General features: G+C 38.9%; 2 protein-coding genes across 4 annotated transcripts in view; both read right to left on the bottom strand.

Moving 5' to 3' along the window:
• Nucleotides 1–366: 366 nt before the first annotated feature.
• Nucleotides 367–13,801, bottom strand: st14a (suppression of tumorigenicity 14a). The gene is given in 20 exon segments (XM_034113159.1): nucleotides 367–1,305; nucleotides 1,653–1,789; nucleotides 2,196–2,467; nucleotides 3,799–3,982; nucleotides 4,153–4,275; nucleotides 4,786–4,902; nucleotides 5,002–5,098; nucleotides 5,100–5,110; nucleotides 5,199–5,303; nucleotides 5,386–5,519; nucleotides 5,604–5,716; nucleotides 5,811–5,914; nucleotides 6,543–6,685; nucleotides 7,294–7,528; nucleotides 8,071–8,106; nucleotides 8,275–8,441; nucleotides 9,327–9,397; nucleotides 9,511–9,641; nucleotides 10,379–10,538; nucleotides 13,381–13,801. Coding segments are annotated over 20 exon segments (2,541 nt in total). The 5' UTR covers nucleotides 13,423–13,801; the 3' UTR covers nucleotides 367–1,146.
• A 1,078-nt stretch (nucleotides 13,802–14,879) lies between these two features.
• Nucleotides 14,880–21,326, bottom strand: part of aplp2 (amyloid beta (A4) precursor-like protein 2) — a 58,646-nt gene continuing 52,199 nt past the window's right edge. For all 3 annotated transcript variants that reach the window (XM_034113325.1, XM_034113324.1, XM_034113322.1), the window contains 4 exons: nucleotides 20,335–20,417; nucleotides 19,390–19,467; nucleotides 17,820–17,975; nucleotides 14,880–16,922 (listed from right to left, as the gene is read on the bottom strand). In XM_034113325.1, the coding sequence (XP_033969216.1) occupies nucleotides 16,821–16,922; nucleotides 17,820–17,975; nucleotides 19,390–19,467; nucleotides 20,335–20,417 (419 nt within the window). In that variant the 3' untranslated portion in view covers nucleotides 14,880–16,820. The remainder of the gene's footprint in view (nucleotides 16,923–17,819; nucleotides 17,976–19,389; nucleotides 19,468–20,334; nucleotides 20,418–21,326) is intronic.

Below are 21,326 nucleotides of genomic sequence, written 5' to 3' on the forward strand. Positions count from 1 at the left end.
CTGCGAAAAATTGGAAGACAAATATAATTATAAAATATACACATATGTTCTTCTCAGATTGCACATCCTGGTTTACCAGTTATGTTTTTCATACGTGAAATGCCCTATAAGAAACTTTTCAAAGATGAACATGGGGAAATATAAATAGCACTAGATCTGGACCAGAATTTGCATTACCTTATGACATCCCAAATGTCTCTATTTTGGATAAGCTATATACTAAAACAATAACATTATATATACAAAACATTTTCTATAAAAGGTGAAAGGAAATAATAACAAATATAAACATTTGAAATTAAATGTCATTCAAAAATTATAGATGAAATGCAAGTCAGACCATGAAAATAAAAAATGCAAAGAATGTCAGGTTGTATAAGAAATATTTTATTAAATATTTGCAATAAAACTCACATTTACAAAGATTTGAAACATTATAAATTGGCAACATTGTGGTTTATGAAATAGATGTCACATAATATCAAACATGAAAGAATAAACTGCTGCTGTTATGTTGATGTGTTTTATGCAGATAGAAAAGCAATTCACAGCTGTAACAATGAAATGCTATTCAACATGAGAAGGGAAATGCTTGTGAAAGGGAACAATCACATCACTAACCTTCGGGGATTTCCTAAAAGTCTATAACAAAATGTGTAATATACCAAGCCATAGGAGGTAAGATGGAATGAGCTTGCTGTTATTTTGTTTTTAATTTATAAAATTCAGAACAAAGACAACAAGGAAAAAGGTGGGAAATTCTAATGATATCTACCGATAAAACACCAGACAGTGCACAAGGAGGCACAACTCATGTGTAACAATCACGCTTAAAATCTGTTTCTTGTGCAGCACATAACAATGTTCTCCATCAAAACACGCTAAAACCACAGCATAAAAAAACCACAAAAATAAAACTTATATTTACATTTAAAAACATTTCATCAACCCCACCCTCATAAAATCACAGTGGACATAACATTGTGTTGCAATTGCTCTTCAAGCAAACAGTGCTTTTTCCACTGCAGCTGCGACAGGGAGTCAAGGCCACTACACCAGAGTGGTGAAGCAAAGATCCACACTGTGCCCCCTGTCATCAGTCCGTGTTCATGTCAATATGGCCTTGTTTCGCCATTTTGAATGCATCTACACTCCTGTCTTTTCTTTGATCCAGCCACGGAATTTGGTGACTGTTGTGTAGATGCCAGGTTTGTTCCTGCGGGCACAGCCGTCCCCCCAACTCACCACCCCCGCCAGGAAATTGCGACTGCCGGACGGACTGGTCAGAGGGCCGCCAGAGTCGCCCTAACAGAGACAAATGGGTACATGTGTTAGGAAAGTAAACCGGGCATCATGTATATTTTTCACATCTTTTCTTGTCTCTCTGCTTTTTCCCCCCAATCTTTCCTCCAACAACTTATCTTTAACTTCTTCATTTTTCAGACAAGACAATGCAAATGCTTTTCTTAACTAAACAAGCCCAACACTCTTACCAATATCCTTAATCAGCACAGTATAACTAGCTAATTTCTAGCTAAATTAGCCTATCAATAAAATATTTGTGTCCCTTGTTTTAAGGAAATTGTGTGAGATGGCTGTTTTTCAGAGAGAAAGAAAGCAGGGCAGCTTGGGGTTGAAGTGTCTTTTATTACCTGACAAGCATCGACTCCTCCGGTCAGCACTCCGGCACAAAACATCCGAGACGTGATCTGCCCTGCCATCAGGTCGTTACACACCGAGTGGTTGATGATGCGGACCTGGGCTTTTTGGAGAATTGTTGCAGCAGATCCTGAAGCACAAACGCACACAAGAGGACACCATTACGTTTATGTTTATCTCCAACTGTCATTTCATCAGCTCGAAGCTCTAAAAGTCATTAGGTAGACCCTCATCAGAGGAAAAAAGCAATTTTTCTATTGAAAGGACCTCAGTAAAATTTGTATTGTGTGTATTGGCAACTACATGATGATCTGTAGGCTAATATGTAGCTACTATAATTAAAACATATTAGCATATAATGAAATACTGGACCAATTGCTAAAAAGTGCTGTCCCAATTAGTGACGTAGACACAATCATATGGGTAAATAGTTTGGAAAATTAAGGTTAAAAAAAGTTGGGTCCTTAGCAAAATAATGTTTCAGTCTTTACCTAAATAAAAATTAAAGGGTTGTCTCTGAAAAAGTGAAAACTCACCTCCTTCTCGAGTTGCGCCCCACCCGGTGATCCACACAGTGTTACCCGTTGGAAAATCGTGTGTGGAAGACGGCAGGCAGATGGGCTGGATGTAATCGGAAAAGGTGACAGGACTGTCCAGCTCCATCAGGGCGATATCGTTGTCGAAGGTGTATGCGTTGTAGTTGGGGTGGGATATGATCCGCTTCAGGTTCTTCTTCACCACGGAACTGCCAATCTTCCGCTGGGTGTGAAGGCCGAGGTACACCTCCCAAGTGCCGGGCAGGGAGTAGCTGAGGAAACACACAAGGACAGATCGATAAGGTCATTCTCATTGTAGGATCATTATTAATTAAGCACATCATGTGGCAAAAGCATCTCTCTTAGAAAATATGTTTGCAACATGTTTTACTGTGTTAGGGGTAACACTAAAACCTCTAAAACACTGAGGGCCGGTAAAGGTTTCATGCCAGTAAATGATTCACGCACACACCCAAGCATTAAGTTGTGAGTAATAACACAGAGCTCTTAGTTCCGCTTTGCATGTGACAAACTGTTTACAATGTATTTAAAAAGTCAAACCACTGAATTGCGCAAGATATTTTGTTCTCAATTCAAAGAATTTAAAAGCAGTTGAGGCATTTCAAAGAACTATGGAGTATCACACCCATTGTTTTTGTGTAAACACTCTATTGAACTGTTTTTGAATCTATTAAAACGTCATGAATAACGATACAATATTTGGGGACAACAAACTTTTATTTGTTGCATTCTGCAATGTCTTAAAAATAATGTTACCAGTGATATAATAAAATGATAGAAGACTTTAAAGAATTCTAAAGAGTGCTATTTATATATATTTATTGTTTTGCCCTTTAAAAAAAAAAAAAATCGTGTTTATGTATGTATACACACACATATGTATATCTTTTTTATATATTATTTTATCTTTGGGGCGGTGGGAAACGGCATTTCGGTCTCCCTGTTTATACAACACTCAGAGATATTGATAATAAAGTTGACATTGACTTTAAAGGTGGGGTAGGTAATTTTGGAGAAACCAGCTGGAATGCGCTAGAATTTGAAAATACACAACCGGAAAAAATCTGCCACTTCCTTACAGAGCCCCTCCTCCAACACACACAAACGCGCACATGACCAATGAGGGCACGAGATAAGTTTGTGCACAGATGGAAGGCTGACAGGCAGGTAGGCCATCCAGTTATTTTAGCCGGGCCGGCTAAAATGATTGTGCGTGCTTTTTACAGTACTACGGCTTCCACAGATGACATTTTGTTATGGATTTTTTGTCAAAGCACTTAAGATATTCATTGCTATTGGGATGTTAAGAGCATTCCATGGAATATAACAAACAGTGTATCTCGAGCCGGTTTCTCAAACTTACCTACCCCACCTTTAATGGCATTCTGTATTTGCACTTATTTATTTTCTCTAAGTGCATGTGCTAAATAAATGCTATTCAAAAATGTAATCATCACCAGTCATCTAAAGGTGGAGAGCTGCAAATCAATCTCTCCACCTTACCTATTTAAAAGCTAAAATAATTGTCACGTTTTCAGAAAAGGTTTCTAGTTAGGAGTGAGAACTAGAAGCGAAATGCTACCTTGTCGAGCCGTCATCCTGCACGCAGTGGGCCGCAGTGACCAGCCAGCGTGGACTGATGATGGTCGCTCCGCACACGTGACCGTAATTCTTGATGTGCAGGCTGACCTGCCAGGGATACTCCCCTTCCTCTGTGTCCTGACCACCCACGATACGCGACGTCTTGAACTTACTCCTCCCGCAGTCTGCAAAGTAAACAATCAGTCACCGGGCTGACATGTGGCAACTCGTTGTTGTAGTGCCCTGAAGCGGAAGTTTACATCTGTTTTGTCATGCAAAACTAATCAATGCAGGTTTTGATAATAACACGTCATTTAATCTGACCAACCAAACTGAGGTTTTGATTGAGACATACCGCAGTTCTCCTCGTCCGATCCGTCTTCGCAGTCTGCTGTCCCGTCACATTCTGGGTTCACTTTACTGATGCATTTATTGTTTTTACATTTATATGTGAGTTCAGTGCAGCGACTGTCAGTACCTGCAGAGAGAGAAGGAAAGAAAAATGCAGTTGAAACTTCTTTACGTGCAAACATTTTAAACTCACACAATAACTAATAAGGGGCGGGGCATTTCTAAGCAGTTGAAAAAAAAAATCACAATAACCAATCAGAGCAGACTGGGCTCTGGTTTCAGACAGAGGGTGAAAAGAGGTGCTGCAGCACAGGCAGTATGAGGAAAATAAAGAGCTTTTTGAACATTAAAGCATGGAGACATGTCCCAGTAGAGGCACAGAATACAAATATGAACCTGAAAATTATCATAATAAGGGCCCTTTAAGTCATTAGTAAATGTGCTGTAGAACCAAAGTAGTATGTAAAGATTCCAATAGGACATAAAATACATTAAATATGTGGCAGTGCTCAAGTCCAGTTGCATTTAATTCCTCTAATTTGGAGAAAAACAACATTTCAAATACATGAGAAAACATTAAATTCAGTGACATACGGCTGGTGAAATGTTTTAAAAAAAAAAAAAAAAAAAGTCTTACTTCTGCCACAGTCGAGCTCGTCGGACCCGTCTCCGCAGTCGTCCCTGCCGTCACAGCGATTCTTCTCAGAAACACATTTTTTGTTCCTACATGTTACTTGTCCAGATTTGCACCCGCCTTGGAAAACAGAAGAAACAGAACGGCATTAGAAAACCGACTGAAAGCCTTTCAGTGCATGTGTCAAAATAATCCTCCACCAGCATCAGCAGGACTCACCACAGCCCAGCTCATCGGTTCCGTCTCCACAGTCATTCACGCCGTCACATTTCCAGAACATGGGCTTACACAGGCCATTTTTACATGAGATATCCTTTTGCATTGCACTCTGGAGAAAAACACATTGATGTAGAGTGTAATTTGACTTCTAATTTTGACTACTCTTTTGGAGTATAATCTGAGTAGATAGTACTTACTGCAATTCAGTTCCTCACTCATGTCCCCGCAGTCATTCCAGCCGTCACACTTGAGCTCTGTTTTGATGCAGCGCTGGTTTCTGCACATGAACTGCTTTGGACAAGCTGTGGACGATAGGGTAAACATGAGCTACACTCGCATTTTGTTAATAATTAATCGTTATCTGGGAGAAACTGAGTCCCTTACGGTCTTTGGCGTCGATGGCCTCATAGGTGGCTTCGAAACCTCGGTCCACATACGAGTTGTCGGAGGAGAACACCACGCTCATGCTGTTGGTGATGCTGGTTTCTGTCGTTGCTTCCGGTTGTTCTCCGCAGAGCCTGAGGAAGAGACGCCCAAGTAGTGACATGTCTGATCTGTTGTGTAATACAATGTGATTTTAAGACATACACGCACTGACTCACTTTTTTTTGTTGACCTCCACGTAGTCTTTGCGACAGTCTTTACTTTTTTCCTGCCCCGGCTCAGACAAGAAGAACTTTTTGAGCGTCAACTTCACCGCCTTACCAGTAGGGACCTTCACAATTGACAGAGACGAGTAGAAACAAATTTAAAATGTTGACATGTGCCCCAAAAACCTGTGTGATCTGACTGTGTAACAGATGTCTCACCGTGATGGACCACTGACATGAGGTCCGAGTAGGATAGTAATTTGGGAAGTTGGGAGAAGAAAAGGTGCCTTTTTCACCCGTCAGATGCCCACCGCATGTTGTACCTTTAAACATGATGTTAAAAAGTATGTTAATACATTTCTGGCAGTGTTGGCTCAGAGCTAACGGTGCTAGTGTCGGTGACAGTGCCTGCAAACATATCAACTCCGCTGCTGAATGACATTTCTACGCTTTAGTCTGCGGTTTTTGTCTTTTGATGTTTCTGTTTGTTGTTTGTTTTGTAAGGGAGCTGTATGCATGTTCTTCTCTTGTGTTATATCAGTTTATCATACCATACTGTTCTGGGTTTATGCCTAAATGAGTAAATCACACATTTGATCATTAAAAAATGCACATGTTATTGTAAACATTTGCAAAAAGGCTAAACCATTCCGTAAATCGAATATGTCCTTGAATGTCCTAAAAACGAGAAAAAATAAATCAAAGAGAGTATAACAGAATCAAGAAATCTCCAGTTAAAAAGGACAGAGTTTATGCAACAACAAGTGATGCCCAAAGCGGATCCTGAACGACACAGAATATAATTTGGAAATGTACTACACAGCCCCATAGTGAAAGTTCACTGAAGATAAACATCATTAAAGCTGAAGGCATATAGTTAACTAAAAGACGGTATATGTGTGGGTTAATGAGACTAAATATGAATAAATTGATAGAACATGTAGTTCCTACCTTTACTTCCACGTTTGACTTGTGAGACTTTTGCTCTGAATCCAGGGAAGTTCTTCTTGTCGTTGGAGGCCATCGTCACCAGCATGACATTTCCAGAAGACAGAAAGGTCAATGGTTCACTGGGAGAGTAGTACCCGCACATCCTGTAGGAGAAAAACAACATTATTAAATGCACTGCTCACCGATGTGATGGTTACAATAAAAAAAAATTCAAATAGCCTGTTGATTATACATCAACTAATTCCACAACAACGTATTGTCATTGGATCCACCACCCATTAGGTTTTTACTGCAAGCATGGATTTAACCTTTGACCAAAGCACATCATAATACACTCCTACAATGCTGATTCCTTTTTCTTTTTTTTATAAATCAAGAGGCATTTTATCTCTTGCGTGCAATAATGGCACTTGGTTTTGTTCGATTTTACTATGCACACATGAACATTTTGCCTGCAGAGCTCCTGCTGGCTTTCCGACTGTTCTTCTGGTTAGGAAAGTGCATCTCTCAAACAGTTGTATCTGAATTGGTCCCAGATGTAGACTTAACTACCATTGCTAGTGCTATTTGTCTGGCATGTAACTTAACACAGTGCAGTATAAGAGTCCACCAGATTTACAGAGACTGGCCAGCAGAGGGCTTACTTACAGTTCTCTTTATCCAAAGTATGAACAATCTGGCTCTGCATGAAAATAAGTGCAGAAGGCATTGAAGTTATTTCTCAGCTTGAATCGGTATTTAAATAACTCACTCTGCCATAACGCGGCTCTCAATAGCCACCAGAGAGTCGTAGATCTTGACAAAGTCATTCTTGCAGTTCTCTTCCAGATTCATCGTATCGAATTCAAGCTTGATGACGTAGTTGGGGTCTGCTCTCAGCTGCCACTGGATGAAGGTGTTGGGGGGGTACGGTTTGTTAGGGAAGCCAGGGGACTGGATCTGCCCCACTTGATTGGACTTTGTGTGTTCTGCATACTTAAAAAATCCTGAGACCGAAACAATGACTTTTAGTGTTCACATTTAACTTTCACGGCACAGCAGTTAAACTATATACTTGAATAACTGTGTTAATCTGCACTAAAGTACATTAGATGTTCTGGATATGATGAAACACAGAAAATAACGATGATTCATTTGCAAACATAAAGACTACAAATTGCCTTTATTAAGAATAATTAAGGAAAACAACAACAAACATGCACATATAAATATGGCTAGAGTGCATGACTATCACAAAATGGTATAACATGTTAACATATCTTTTGAAAAGATGATCAGTTAAATTATTCTTCATTCTTGCTGGATGACCTAAACTGCCAACAAAATCCTATTAGCTGTCAGCAAACTGTATGTAGAAACAAATTGTAATGGAAAAAGTGACAATAATCTATAATAGTTTCAGGTATGATAACATGTTTTAAACACCATGAACTATGTGTTGAACATGACTTCTGTTTCCTATTTATACAGATGAGTTGTCAAAGATAACTGTACTAAAATAAATGATGAATGAAAATTGAGCACTTACTGCTGAATGATGTTGATAACAGACGATCATCGAGGGCTGCGAGAGGAAACACAAGACAGATCACTTAGAGGGGGATATTGACAGCAAAACAGAGAGTAGGTCCACACCCAGAGAGAACTTGGCCTTCTAACACAAACCACAAGCACAACAGCATGATGGAGGATGGAGTGAATCACGTGTGGCATGTAGCTGCTTTGACTCTACCTGAAGACACCACGTCCGCCACCACCAGAGAGTTGCTGGGTCGTTTCCCGGAGCGCTGAAGGTTCTCCACCAGCTTATCCATCGTAGCCATGGCGTGATCCACAGACGCCTCCTGGCCTGCAGGGACTTTGAACTCTGACAGGTAGTAGGCAATAACACTGCCTTCACTGAGAGCAAAGAGGCAACAATTAGACAGTGTGGGGGTAGAGTAAAGTTAAGGGGGTCCTATTATGCTTTTTGGTCATTGACAGTGAAACACTCCCCCCTGCCTGAAACGCCTCCATTGGACTCCTTTGTGTACTTATTTGACATGGTGACAATATGGTGACACGACAACACTATGTAACACTTGCATTTTCTTTGGCTAGCGCTCCAACACATTGTACATTATAAGCTAAGGGGCGAGACATCTCTAAGAAGTTGAACAATCACAACAGAAATAGTCAGAGCAGACTGGGCTCTGGTTTCAGACAGAGGGTGAAAAGAGGTGCTGCAGCACAGGCAGAGTGAGACAAATAAAGAGCTTTTTGGACATTAAAGCCTGGAAATAGTAGAGGAACAAAATACAAATATGAAACAGAAAATCTTCATAATACGGGCCCTTCAATCAAGAATTGGAATATCTTCACACTTATTACACGATTTAAAAAAAACATATGATTTATGTTTTTTTATATGTTTTTGTATTGGTACTACAGCTTTATGGCGAAATTGCCCTCTGGGAATATGGAGCAGACTGAAACAATTTTGAACTGAATTGATAAGAAAACATTTTCGCCATGGAAATCTTCTTAAAAGCAACATCACTGGCATTCAAAAGCATAATGTACATTCCTCTGAACTGGCCATTTCAATAACAGAAAATGCTTAGAGACTGGTGTGTTTAAATGTTGGTGCTATTAGATCTGCATGCATGCACACTAAAAACAAACACTGGTTCTCAAATGTCAACTTAATCCGTTTGTGAGATCCTCTGGTAACCAACACACAGACACAAGGAAAGGAAGCATGAGGCTCTTGGTAGAGCTAATAATAAAAAGTCTGGTCTGTACCTGAAAGCCTGAATGTTGGATCCAACGTAGTATTTTGACAACTTTGGACTTTTGGAATAGATGGATTTAAGCTGAAAGAGACCAAAATTACGACGGAACATTAATAAATGCCGCTTGAAAACAACAGAAAAATGACTTTATAAACGCAGATTAATTGAAATGTTAGCTCGAGCAGCAGTCTCACCTGTGAGGTCACCTGTTTCGCCAGTGCTTTGAACTCGGAGCTGTTGGAGTTCTCGTAGGCGTCTTCGAACACCTGGTTGGTGATCCGCATGGAGCCGCTGTACATCCTCTTGAGACGCACATCTTTACGGACTGCGGGAGGAAGCACACAACACTGATGAAGCACACACCCACCATTTGACAGCAATAGAGTTTACACACATTCACTTTTCTGCTTGTCACTTTTTTGTTTCCCCTTGTTTTTAAGTTTTAAGCTCTTAGGTGTATTTGTTCCAAGTGACGTTGCTTTAATCTCTCCTTCTAATTTTCAATCATTTGAACGTGCAAACAATCACGAGACAGAATGAACAGCTTTAAGCTCTAACTTGCCTATGAACGTTTCATTATATATCAAAAATGTGTATGCTTATGCATTTATGGATATAACAGCAAATACACACATTCACTTCCTTTTAATACATATAAATATATTATATTATATCTCCACAAAAAGATATTTGTATTGGATCTATTTGTTTGTTTATAACATATCACAATAATTACTGCAGATTTCAATGAAAAACAGAGGAATTTTAAAGGGGAGGAAAAGAAAGAAGTCCTTTAATGTATAATCCTTGAAGAATGTTCTTAACAATGTGCAAAAAGGACTTTTGAACTATTGTCTCATCATTTACTAAACTTGCTTAAATGAAAGCAATCTGGCACATCCAAGTGCTCTGTAAAAAGAACTAAATCACCATATGTCAAAAGCAGGATTATCCAATTCTTTGTCATTGAGATTAGGTTACTTCAATGTTACACCCTTTTTTATTTACTGCTTGCTATTGTGTTTTATCAATCAAATCAAATAGTAAGGAAGGAGATCTTACAGTGGAAATGCCAGACCAGCAGTCCGGTCATAAGCGCGATAACGGCTGCAAAGATCACCACACCGATCACAGCCCCGACCTTCCCCGGACCCTTTTTCTTCTCAAGCTTCTTGTTATCCGATGCTGGCAGGAACTGGACCGAGGTGTCCCAGTCTTTGTCCTACAAGACACACAGACAATTGTTTAGGTGAATGAATGGTCAATAGATAGAACTCAATGGCCTATTAAAAAATAAAAACCTCATAGTGATAACGACCACCATTTCACAGGAGTGTGAATACATTTCTTGACGAACGGTTGTGAAAGTGTTTCCCCCAGGATGTTCCTTGAGTGACATTGTAAAATGTTAAGAACACAATAGAAGTCGCTGTGTTTTCTTTGCCCAAGTAGATAATCAACTGAAGATAGGTGACAGCAGCAGACAGCATGTAGGTACTTGATTATTTGAGGAATGTGGTGACCTATAGAACCAGATAACTATGCTCTGAAATATGACTTAATGCTTTGCTTTGACTGGAGGTATTTTAAGGTAAAGACATCTGGACATGTTTCATTGGAATAAACCCCATAAAACACAGAAAGGACCGTAAAACTTGGTGCATGAGTCACGGCCCTGTGGTTAACCTAAAGAGGTGAGTAGGACGGGGGGAGGAGTACAAAGGTTTCACCATGCAGAATCCTGTCAAACCTGTTGGGAGCAAGGCACTCGCAGACCTGAAGAGGAACACAACAAGTTTCTGTGCATGCTCACTGTACTGCAGTGGTGATTTAAAAAGGTAGCTGAAAACAGGGAAGCTTCACAAACAAACAAAATATCAGTTTAAAACATGTGTGCTGTTTAAAGATAGTAAAAAAAAAGATACCCATGACTCTGATTTACAAGGTGCTCACTGGACGATCGGCTGCAGCGTCAAACCACAACTCCATGAACTGTTTTTATGAAACAACAAACTATTTGTTTACGCCTGTGTAAACTTGATACTCCGGCTGGATGAGTAGGATTGATTGTACTGCACCTATGAGGGCACGCGTTTATTTCTAAAAAACAAGTTTGACATATGTCATAATAAAATCCCAGTTAAAAGGCTCATTACAGAGACTGTTGAACAGATATGCATGGCTCTGTTGTGTTTGTTAACAAAATAGAGATCACACATTTACTGCCCGAGGTGTTTTAAGCTACAGAATAAAAAACGAGTCTTAACTAAGAAACAGAGAGAACGTGTTACAACACCCCGTCTCTTAAAAAATAATAATTCACCAAGCTACTTAATAAAGATTTCCAGGCTGCAATTCCTTTTTGAAAATAACCCAACTGTCCACTTTAATAAGGCCTACAATGTAGGGATACATTTTGTTTTAGCTTGTAAACAGTTTCATGTTCTAATTAATGTAAGTCTAGTAACAAAAGACCATGAAATATTCTGATATATTCCTTAAAAATGTAAATACCTGAATTGTCTGCTTTCTGAGTTATTACCCAGCCTCACTGTCAATGACCAGAACATGCTTACTGAATACTACTCAGATCTGTGTACTTCTTTCTAAGACTGAAGGGCATAACGCTGTGTGTTGTTTAGCACCATACTGTGATGTTAAAGAGTGATATTAGACCAGCTGTTAGTGTACAGAAGAGAAGGACTGCAGTGAACAAGTCACAACAGGGCGGAGGAACCCGGAGGAATTCAGGCGTAAATGGCTGACTTGCTTTCTGAGGATCTTCGCTGATGAAGATCAACAGAGATTAATCACCATTTTAGAAACATTTTAACCAACATTTTGAAGCGGTTTCATTTACTGTATGCAGCAGGGAAGAAGAGGCCTCTATACGTTTTTTCAATGTGCTAACTTCTTGGAAATGTGTCAGCGGGATCATCAACAAACCTGCAACCTTTTCAAGGAAGTTTGTGTGCCACAGAACATGACAGCATTTCTATGTTGTTCTCATGAACTACTGCTCTTACTTGAATGACAAAAGAATAATTCTGACATATATCTTATATCTGTTTATCACAATGAGATTAATTCTTATTCAGATGCAGATCAGAGATTTTCTCACATGAAAATAACACATTGTGCAGCCCAAGTAGAGCTATTTATCATCATAAATCTAAATAGAGGAAAAATGTGGTCTTTTTAGTAATTTTTTTCTACATGGGAATAACACATGTAAAACTTCTAATCAGTAGGGAACAAGCAGGTTTTCAAAGGAATGAAAGCAGGACTGCTGGATTTCTTTTTCATCTGGTAACATGTTTGTCTTTAGGCTTAACAGTGTTTTTGAGGTAAAACAAACAGGTAGGGTTGAATACAGTGACATCCTTTCAAAGTGTTGTACTGTAAGCATGTGTGGAATGAAAACACAAGTGACCTACTACTTCATGTGTGACAGGTTTGCTATGGGAAGGTTCATAGCTCAAAATAACTTTATCTTTAACTCTGCATCACTTCCCAAGATTGATATATAGATAGGAAATTATTTTGTTACAGCAGTAATGTGTTCAGGCATTCCAATATTTAAGAGGTGAATTACACCAAATATATACATATGGTACAAAATACATGTTATATCACAAGAATACACCATATAACATTCTGGATCAATTGGAATGTTCTATCAAATACTAATATACAACAGCAACAGAAATATAAACATAAACTACAGTAGAAGAAACATACAACTCTTGAAAAAATCAAGAGACCACTTGATTCAGTTTCTCTGGTTTTACTATTTATAGTTATGTTTTTAGTAAAAAAAATGTTTTATTTATTTTTATTCATTAAACTACTGACAACATTTGTGTTGGAATTCAACAGACACTGGAATGGAATGGCTGCCATACATGAAGAGATTGAGATTTAAGAATAATGTTGAGTGGTCTCTTAATTTTTTCCAGAGCTGTATATTCATAGTATTTAAATTACAGTTGTGCAAGGCAGCTGTCGTTTGTAAAAAACACATACAAAAACATTAAAAAGTTGCATGCCTGTGTGTTTCTTACCGACTTTGGGGTGTATCTCGGTCCACTATCCATGTAGTCCATTAGGAGTGAACACCTGGACTAACTGCTAAAATAAAATAAAACGACCTTACAGCTCCTGAACTATTTACTATCTCCTTAAATTATCCTTTTCTTGTTGCTTTCTTGAACTGAAGGTGGTTTCCGAGGTGAACCTGCAGGCCCAGTCGCCAAGAGACGACTCAACGAATTCAACCTGCTGCGAGCAACACTGAATAAATATAAGCTACGTAACAGAGACACAGGTTACCACGACGAAATGTAAGGTGGTCTCTTTAAAAATAAAAGCTCTTCTCGGGTGGAGATGTTCACAAACGTCCTTGTGGTCTGAATATGTCGGTCTGCGACGGAGGGAAACTAGACGACACACAAAAAAAAGTTTTTCCGGGAGCTTCGGGTTTCTGCGGGCGTATCCCCGCACCTGCAGCGACTTCCTGTTTACCTGCCACAGGTAGGACAAGTGTGTTTTTGTTTCTACTGTTCAAAAGCAACTACACATTATACTTAAGTGGGCTAATGTGTATAAGTTGTTGTATTTACATTTAAATTCAAACACTGTATCTATTTAAAAAAATTGATATGGGGAAGCTTTCATGCGGTCTATTTTTAGTATCAGTCATGTGATTTTGCCGCGCATCTGCCTTCTGTTTTTGGGCAATGATGACTCACTTTTGAATCACCAGATTATTTTTTCCATTCATGATGAGCCATACATTTCATGTTGAGTAAACGGAACCCCAGAATTCCGCCTAACCTGTAATTAAAAACACGAGTCAAAAATACAATTTTCAAAAAGTAGGACAAAAGTATTCTAAATATACTTAAAGTACCAACAGTAAAAGTACTCATTATGCAGATTGGCCCATTTCAGAATAATATATATTATATGTTTTGATTATAATGATTGATGCATTAAAGTGTTATCACAGCTGGTAAAGCTGCAGCTAGTTTTAATGACTTTGTATACTGTAAGGTAGATCTGTAAAAGTAACTAAACGTATTCAATAAATGTAGTGGAGTAAAAGTAGACGATTTACTGATTTAATTGTACTGGAGTATTAGTACAAAGTAGGCTACCATAAAATGGAAATACTCAAGTAATACAAGTAAATTGTGTTTACAATTTTAATGCAAACACACATGCAGTTAAAATAATGAAACGATTAATTGTAAGTAAATAAACAGTACACTAATTAAAAACTGTTTTGATAATCATTCTAGTCATGACTCCAGTTCCTTGAATGTGAATTGTCTTGTTCGATACTTGATACATATTTTACGGTTTTGGGATTGTCCAGCTACAACATTTAATATAAATATGTCTTTAATTAATTAAAGAAAATTGACAATGTAATTAAATGTTATGCAAATGTTCTTCAGCCCTAAATTAATGTGTACCTTAATTTGTCTTGGTCCATTAAATAATACAATAATTGAACATTTTGAAAATTCTATCAATCCATCAATGAAAAGACGACACGTTCATATGGAAGTTGTGAGTTTATTGATGTGTATCCCCCCTGTAACCATAAGTCTGTTTCCATTGGTGTCAATCACATTTATTTTTAAAATCACTAATATACACATTAGTTCCCAGTCCCTTCCCACAATCAAGCAGGCAGTTACAAGATTGAAGCCGTTTGGGTGCATAGTGAGACAGTCACATACAGAGATACTGTCACAGGAAGAGGAAAAAATAGAAAACAAGAAAACAAACTTAAAAATATATATCATATCATTTCATATAAGAACAATGCACACCACAGGTAATCCTCCGGAAAAAAGCCATGATTGCAACATCAACTATACAGGCATACAAAGACAATACTAAGAGAGAGAGAAAAGAGGATTCTAGGATTCAGTTTACTTGTCTGTGTCATTCTCTACCTGTAAAAACACACAAGTTAGCCTTTTTATTTTGTTTGTAAAAACCAGCTCTCCAAGCCTTGTCTTTCTGTGTGTCTCTGTCTGCCTGCACAGCCCTCCAGCTCCAAGTTGTCTTCAATTGGCTTTGATCCAGGGCCGGCACAAGCTTTTCTGTCTACCCAACTGAACATCGAGATTATTTAAGTCCCCAAAATATTAAATAAACTATCCACCAGAATTATTTTCTAACAATCCCCAAATGTGTATATTCAGGGTCAGAAAACTTCGTATAAGCTACATTCTCTCTCATTGGGGGCCCCCTGGTGGCAGATGGGCCCTCTCTGTGGTGCTCCTTGTATTGTTAGTGCCCCTAGACCGGCCCTGTGTTGATCTATCAGACTGTTACGCTTTATGACCAGCAAAGCCAACAGCTGCTCCAAAATGTGTGTATACATCATACCTAAATTAGTTTTTTATTAAGTCATTTTTCTGGTGCTTGGTTTTTGCTACAGATAATTTGTGCAAAAAACAAAAACAAACAAATGTCATCGCCCGCTGTCACTAAATCAAAGCCACATAGTATGGAAAAAAAAGCTTCCAGGATACATTCAACTATGTAACACATGTCAATATTTAATCTACCAATGTTTGCTGTTTCTCTATTGATAAATGGTTGTGTTTGTGTGTTTGTAGGGGGGGAAATGTTATCACATTCACTTAGTAAGGGTTTAGAGTAGGTTTTGTGTGATGTGTTTGAGCTGGGGGTCTGTGCACACCTCCCCCCTCCCCGACTCTTTCTCACAGTGTGCCTGCAAACACGACTCATGACCGCTAAGCTAAGAACCCCAAACTGACTCTTCCCTGGGAAAACAAAAGGTGAATTAAAAACATCTATTCTTATATATATATATATTTAAACTGTATATGTATATTTTGTCTGTTATCATAACAAAGAACGGAAAGTAAATAATTCATGATTTCATTTTTTTCTCATTTGTTGTTTCACTATACATTTTAATCGGTACAAAGAACCTTCATATACAGGCAATCTATTGAGAGGAAAAAAGAAACAAAATAAAAACACCAATTCTTTTTTGAGAGAAACCATCAGAAACTGCATGAAGGACACCGGCATGATGAAAATTAGTACTGTAGTGTCTGGTATGCCGGTTCGATGATGGCCACTCAAATACATTTAAATGTTGTTTGATTTGCCTTTTACTTACAAAAAAAGAAAGAAATAAAACGTCTGAAGAATTGTTATACATCTTGATCTGAAGGGAGTTGTATTGATAATTACAGAGAAATCTGCAGAATTACATTTTCCGTAATGCAAAAATGGCAGATACATCACCTTTTGAAAAGAAATATGATCAAAAAGAGCTCTATAGTACAATATTAGCAGTAGTAGAAGTAGTAGCAATATTTAAGGATTGTTTCGAACAAACCAGTAAATGGAGTTTGGATGTACGCAAATGATTTTAACAATAGCATATGTTATTGGTCAGTAGTATGTTCCCCCTCTGTGACTCCACAGCGCCCCCTGTAGGCTCTTGTTAGATCTGCATCTGCTCCAGGTATTTGTAGGTGGGGTTCTCGTAGCCGTGGTTCTGCATCTTGCTGAGGTGGCGTTCCTCTGGTGTCAGCATGGGGTCAACCTGTGAGACAAGCACAGTGTTAATGGCTGACCTAAACAGGGGCACCATCACACCATGCCATCTTTTTAAAAGGGGCCCTATTATGCTATTTCAAATGTTCCCTTTTCCCTGTAATGTGTGATATCGTTTTTTGGGCATGTAAATGCTCTGCAAAGGCTAAAATAGCAACTTCTATTGGCTAGCAGACCTACACACTGTAGGCTAAGGGGCAGGACATCTCTAAGTGGTTGACTAATCACAACAGAGCCGGCCAGCTAACCAATCAGAGCAGACTTTGTTCTGGTTTTAAGACAGAGGGTAAAAAGAGGTTGAGCACAGGCCATATGAGAAAAATAAAGAGCTTTTTTTTAACTTTAAAGCATGGAAACATGTCTCAATAGAGACCCAAAATACAAATATGAAGCTGCAAATTAGCATAATATGTCCTCTTTAATTTACAGTCTTTCTGTCCATATTTGTCTTTGTTATATTGTTATCTTTATTTGTTCTTTCCGTTTTAAAATATATAAATATTGTAGTAATGATATAGTTTGAATGAAAGAGTTGACGTAAATGTTCTTAGATAATATTCTTTCATGCTAAAATGTTTATATATTTTTCAATAGGAAAAAAAGTGATAGTAAAGTATCACTATCAATAATATAGACATTGCAGGAACAGATGAACAAAAGCATGTGTAAGCAAATGTAAATTTATGTTAACTCCTGCACTCAAACAAGGTCAGAGTGCACTTACAACATGCTGTGTGGATCGTATGCAAATGCTGCAGGGACAATGATCTGATTTGCTTGACATCGACCCATACCCCCTTTACATAACCCCTGACGATTCTATTGAAATCTGACACCAGGAATAAGACTGATCGCACTTCTATGATCCAGGTCACAGGTGCCTTACCTCCACAATGCCGTGACTGATGGTGCCGTATTGCCTCTTCCTCAAAAGCACCAGACTGATCATAATCACGGTTGCTATGGCCACCGCGATCACCAGCAGGCCGATCAGCGCAGTGCTGCCGAAGCTGAAGTCCTCTCCCAGGGGGTGGTAGGTCTCCTGAGGGGAAACAGGTGGGAGAGCAACAACAATACTGTCAGACACAGCAGAGGTACAAATTAAGACATTGTACACATATACTAGTTATCTTGATCAGGTATTTTTTCATATGCTGAATAGATTTTCAAATTCTTGTTATCATGCTGCTATATGACAATTTTGAATAAAGCTCCCGCCCAGACACCTCAAAATGTATTTCAAGTCTGACTCTCATATTCATTTTTTCTATTATGACCAATGATCATAAACACATTAATATCCACTTTTACTATTTGTACTATTGCACAACTCCATATTATCTTGATTATGATCAAATTATGCTTCAATCTCAAATGGCACTAAAACATAATTGGAATCACTTTACCCTACATTATGTTAAGAAAAAAAACGTTTTATTGCATCACACATAAAGCACATAATGAGGCATTTTTAAATCAGGTTTTCTTTTCCATTTTCTTTTATGAAAGCAAGCTAGACAGCTTGTGCGAGTAATTCCTGAGGATATCCATAATTATCCCAAAAATGGATATTCCTTATATTCAATTTATTTCAAGGATTTATATATTCTCCTCCCCAGCTGACGCATATTATCTTTTTGTGTTTGCTGCTTATTTTCTAACATGCACAAAGTGGATTTGCAATGCTGCGTAGGTTACTTCAATAGCTACAGTAAATGTATTTCAAATGCACGCCTGTCTTTGTTTACTTTCAGTCCGACTCAAAGAGAAGTTTGATTGTTGCGGTGGGCTCCTCGGGCGGATCAATAGTGTTCTTGCTTGAATCTGTGTTTCCAAATATCTACAGCGAAGGCTATGAGTAAACTGTTCTCAGGATCAATAGTCATAATAGAACAAACATAAGAGCAGCTCTACACGTACAAGAATTTCCCTTTAAAATATAAGCCAATGTAAGACATGACTGACTCGTGATAGTGTGTACACATGCATGAAATGTGTCTTTGTGGAAGATTATTTTCCAATTCAGTATAAACACACAACCACAGTCACCTACACTCACAATGTAATCTGGCACATATGACACAAACTAATCATATGTGAAGCCACTGGGGGGTCTTTTCTTACTGCTCATTCTCACACATAAACCGAGCACACTCAGTTTGTGTGGATTCACATTCATCATAATCACTTGAGATATTCAATGTGTACATTCCAATACAGTCACATAACAAACATGCACTCATGCAGAAATAACCAAAACATATTAGCCTATATAGAAAAAAAAAAGTGGATTTGGGATCTTTTCCAAAGCTGTGTCTTTTTTTAAATTATTTTTTATTCAGCTGCAGTACCGGTATATTTGCACACTCCCACACTCCCTCCTTCTTTCATCTTCTCCCCACTACTCGTAACTACAGTTCCCCAGAGAGCCCTGTGGAGGGCACCGCTATACTCACCAGCTCATCATCATGCATAACTCTGACTCTCTCTGCGCTGTAAATCACTTCCTTAACATCCAGAGACTCATCAATCACCTGTCAACACAGACAGGGGAGCCCAGGTTACGCAAAGTGTGTGAGAGATCGTATGTGTGTGAGATAGATAGTGAGAGAAAGAGAGGGAGAGATAGGCAGGCGGAGAGCAAGAGGGTGTGAATGTGGAGCGAAGTAAACTGTAGAGATTATCTGTGTTTGTGTGATGATACACTCGGAGCTGTCTTGTACAAACTGGGAGGAGAGAGAGGGGGGGGGGGGGGGTTTGCAGGCATCAACAACAGACTTTCCCCTCGGCACACAGTTTACTTTCATTATTGAGAGCTCTAGTCTAAAGAAGAAGCGCTGTGAGTGGAAGTGGGTGTGTTCAGGAGGCAGAAACAAAATCTGCTGTTTGTAGAGACAGAGCAGTCCAGAGTCCCACGGGAAAAAAGGATGGCGTTTAGTCGCCATTTGTTATTTTTAAAACCTCAGATTGCTCCGTCTTAGAGGACTTAAAAAAAGAAAAAAAAGAAACACGCACGCATTCAAAAACTGGCATATTTACACATACAAGTACACAGCTTTGCAGTTGGTGTTGGATTAGCATGCGAAACACAGCATTCTGCAGCCAAGCAACGATAACAAAAACACACAAGAAAGAAAGGCGTGTCTGGCAAATAAAAAACGTAGCATGCGATGATGACAAAGTGTGGCGATAATCTGGATAAGGGTTGGTTTGCAGAGGCCAAAGATAAACATGCAAAAGCACTGTGTACTTTTTTAAACTGTAATGATATTTAACACAGGGAATACATTTGAATATTTAACACTATTTCTCCTGCTTTGACAATTCTGCTCTCAGTTTGCGTGTTGTAGAAAAAGCTTTGAAGCACAAACAGAACGATGAAGCGGCAGCGAGGCTCTTACCACATTGTTGCTGATCTTGGGTTTGCTGTTGATGATTCTCTCCTCAGCACCTATCAGACCATCTAAACCAGACATGGCGGAGCCTGCGGGAGGTAAAGGAGCACCGTCAATAACAGCAGAGCAGCACAAACAAACAAACTAACACACACACACAGGGATGGGTACTGATGGTGGACAGCTGCACATAGATATCCAGCTCTATTCCTCACCACTGTCACCACAGTCTCCTCACTGCACTGCTGACAACAAAGCCCTTTCTTCCATTCAGCACAGTGTGAGCACTGTGACGCCAACACCACACTGACCATACTTTTTCTACAAAGGCCCCCTCAAAGTAGTGCTTAGCATGCTCTATAAACATCCATTGACTTATTAAAGAGGCCCTATTCTGCTCATTTTCAGGTTCATATTTGTATTGTGTGCCTCTACTGTGACATGTCTCCATGCTTTAATGTTCAAAAAGGTCTTTATTGTTCTCACACTGCCTGTGCTGCAGCACCTCTTTTCACCCTCTGTCTGAAACCAGAGCGTAGTCTGCTCTGATTGGTTAGCTGGCCGGCTCTGTTGTGATTGGTCAACTGCTTAGAGATGTCCCGCCCCTTAGCCTATCACGTACAATGTGTTGGAGCACTAGCCAATAGAAGCGCTAGTACTAAATAGTGATATCACTATGTTAAGGAAGTAAACAATGGCTTTTCAGGCAGGAGTGTGTGGAAGAGAAACTAGCTCTGGAAGGAAATTTGGGGATTTGAGTCTTTGGAGACCATTTACATGCACACAAATCTATATAACACACTACAGGAAAGGGAAAAGCACAATAGGGCCCCTTTAAATAAGACTGTTCTTAACAATTGACATCCTGGATTTTAATACCCTTCACTTATCTCCAATTTTATGGCCAAAACTCAGCATCAATGTAGTTTCTCATCAAAAGATCCCTTGAGTTTTGACAGATGATCATTCAAAAACTGGGCCGGATAGTGGAATATGCT

This window comes from Trematomus bernacchii, unplaced genomic scaffold (assembly GCF_902827165.1).
Source record: "Trematomus bernacchii unplaced genomic scaffold, fTreBer1.1, whole genome shotgun sequence".
Classification (NCBI taxonomy): Eukaryota; Metazoa; Chordata; class Actinopteri; order Perciformes; family Nototheniidae; genus Trematomus; species Trematomus bernacchii.